The sequence below is a fragment of the Penaeus monodon genome, chromosome 14 (assembly GCF_015228065.2).
Source record: "Penaeus monodon isolate SGIC_2016 chromosome 14, NSTDA_Pmon_1, whole genome shotgun sequence".
Taxonomy (NCBI): domain Eukaryota; kingdom Metazoa; phylum Arthropoda; class Malacostraca; order Decapoda; family Penaeidae; genus Penaeus; species Penaeus monodon.
In genome coordinates, this window is record NC_051399.1 from 10,988,628 (window position 1) to 10,991,127 (window position 2,500).

A 2,500-nucleotide genomic window follows, 5' to 3' on the forward strand; every position below is an offset into this window, starting at 1 on the left:
AACCATCTGGTCTTTTTTAGGAGGGGGGTTATAAGGATGCAGATCAATGATTTTCCCATTGCTGAGAACCGTGGTATTCCGGAGGAGAAGAAGGGTATCATTGTCCTTCGGCTGTAGTATGTAGTCTCCCTGGGCTGTGATTTTCGTAGACACCTGCAGATTTGGGAAGTCCTTCTCGAGAGCAAGAAGAGCCTTGATGGAAGTTTCGAAATCAACTGATTTCGAGATGATAAACTTCATCGAAAGTGGTGCTGAAGGAAGGGATGTCGGCTGGGCATTGTTGTGTGAAATGGATGTAGATGGAGGAGAGTCTACATACTCAGGTCTAGAGGCAGTGGAGTCCATCTTTTCAGAGGTCCCAGTCTCACCACTTTCTGATAAAGAGGAAGAGCATGGCTGAGTATTGGTCCCAGAAGGACACTTGGTCGATTTCTTGGGGGAGGCAGTTTTGTTCTTAGACTTCCCCATCGTGGAAGGACTAAAGGATGGCTCACTTCCCTACCCATTTCCTCATAGTACCTAAGCAAACAAGAAAATGAGGAAAGCAAACCCTATCCAGAGAAACCCTTCTCCAGAGATTAAGGCAGCCACTCTCATGGCCCCCTTTGTGGCACTGCCCGCAGGGTTCACCTTCTCTCTGGAGGGGACACTAAGAAAAAATGAAGTGGCCAATACAAGCTAATGTGTCAATTTCTCTTATGCAGGCTGTGATCCTCTTGCAACAGCGTAGATAGTTTGAACTTTATCCTTCCGGTGAGACAGAGCGCTGAAAAAAAGAGGAAAGAAAAAGAAGAGCGAGGTGTAGGAGTTTATATAAGACTCCGCCCCCATAAATAGGGGCGGAGTCATAGGAAGGTGTAACATGAAATGCGGAAATAAGGCCTATGGAATACCTTCGCCAAAAGAAGAAAATTGTGGCTGCCTTACCAGTGTCTGGTCAGGTTGAGTGACAAAGCATTGAGTCCATAATTTTCTGCTCCATATTCCCGAGTCACAGTGTACATACAAAAGGTAGGTTATTTCATTGGACTATACCTGAATACAACATCATTGCTTGTAGTGCTTGGAAATCAAGTGGAACAAGGGTTGCGCCACAGTAATGTGGGTCACCTAGAATGAGGCACATGGTAATGAAGCTTTCTAGAACTGACTTGCCAGATGATGCAGATTTTGAATTTGATGATGAGCAAGAAAAATGTTACACGGTCTCCACTAGATTTGAGAGGTCAGGGGAACTTGCAGGCTGCACATAATCTTTCTTGTCCTTAGGTACAGGCGGATTAACAGGAGCACGGCACATGGTCAGCCACTGCATTATTTAACCAAATCTACAAGATCCCTACTTGGGACGCAATTATAGTTTACATTAGAAGTACCTTATCGATATTAAATAAACACACCTACCAATTCTAGGGGAGGTGTGAGCTCACTCAGGATAAGTCAGCAATAAGCTGAAACTAATTACGACTGTAAATGGCTATGAAACCTTAGTACAATGGTTGTGACTGGTTGGCAGTGATAGTGGTTATAACGGCTTGACTCTATTGATGAAGAGTACAACATAGTAAGGGAACATGATTGATTGATTTATTATTTAAAATTATCTGTAGCGTCATCAGCTAGAGAAAGACTGCCAGATGCAGTCTTCCTTCTGCCACTGCTGCAAAGGCAACGTACACACCATTCGACCATAGTCTTTGAAAACAATGACGTCTGATTTTTAGTGTTCATAAAAGCGTTGAGCTTCCTATATTCTACTAAAAAGACCTTATCTTTAAAAGGAAGGAGATAACACCAGTTGTTTTTCCTGTAATTAATAGTTTAAAATGAAGGGCAGTGGGGAGAAATATCTGGAATTTCATGAATATATGTTTTTTACAGGACAATTCAACGTTTTTCCAGTCTGTCCATCAGTTGGGTGGATTATCCAAATGCAAGGAAAATTGATCCACCTTCCCCCTTCATATGGTTCTGGCCACCGAGAGCGAGAGAGAGACAGAAAGACAGAGGGGGGGGGGAGATAAATGGCAAGGGATGTATAAGAAATCTTATCACAAACTGATATCATAGCAGCACCCAACTGTCCCTTATCATCATTTAGTCTTCACCTCGTCTTAACGGCAGAGAGCGATATCCGTGACAAGAAAATACTAATAATGCTTGTAAGTTAACATTTTTTTTGGCTTGGAGTGCAGTGGGCATTATAGATCACAAGACGATTTGAAAATATGTACATATCTCTTCTGCGTGGATCTTTATGCTTAATATACAAAATTATGGAAAAGATAAGGAAAGATTTTTCAACAACTCAAAATGGCTGAACTGCTTCTTTGAAGGTTAGCTCCGTTGTGTTCTCCTATAACACCCTAAGGCAATCGAATCCTTCCTTACCAGGGAATTATATCAAATGAGACCAGTGTTTACGTAAAGTTAACAATTTATATGTCTGGACTGTACAACTTGATAAACAGAATGCAAATATTTTTACAAATGTTTACGT

At 41.7% G+C, this 2,500-nt stretch overlaps 1 protein-coding gene across 3 annotated transcripts in view; it reads left to right on the top strand.

Moving 5' to 3' along the window:
• The first annotated feature begins 2,081 nt into the window (after positions 1-2,081).
• Positions 2,082-2,500, top strand: part of LOC119580865 (putative ankyrin repeat protein RF_0381) — a 29,908-nt gene continuing 29,489 nt past the window's right edge. For all 3 annotated transcript variants that reach the window (XM_037929066.1, XM_037929068.1, XM_037929069.1), the window contains exon 1: positions 2,082-2,162. In XM_037929066.1, coding sequence (XP_037784994.1) covers positions 2,157-2,162 — 6 coding nt within the window. In that variant the 5' untranslated portion in view covers positions 2,082-2,156. The remainder of the gene's footprint in view (positions 2,163-2,500) is intronic.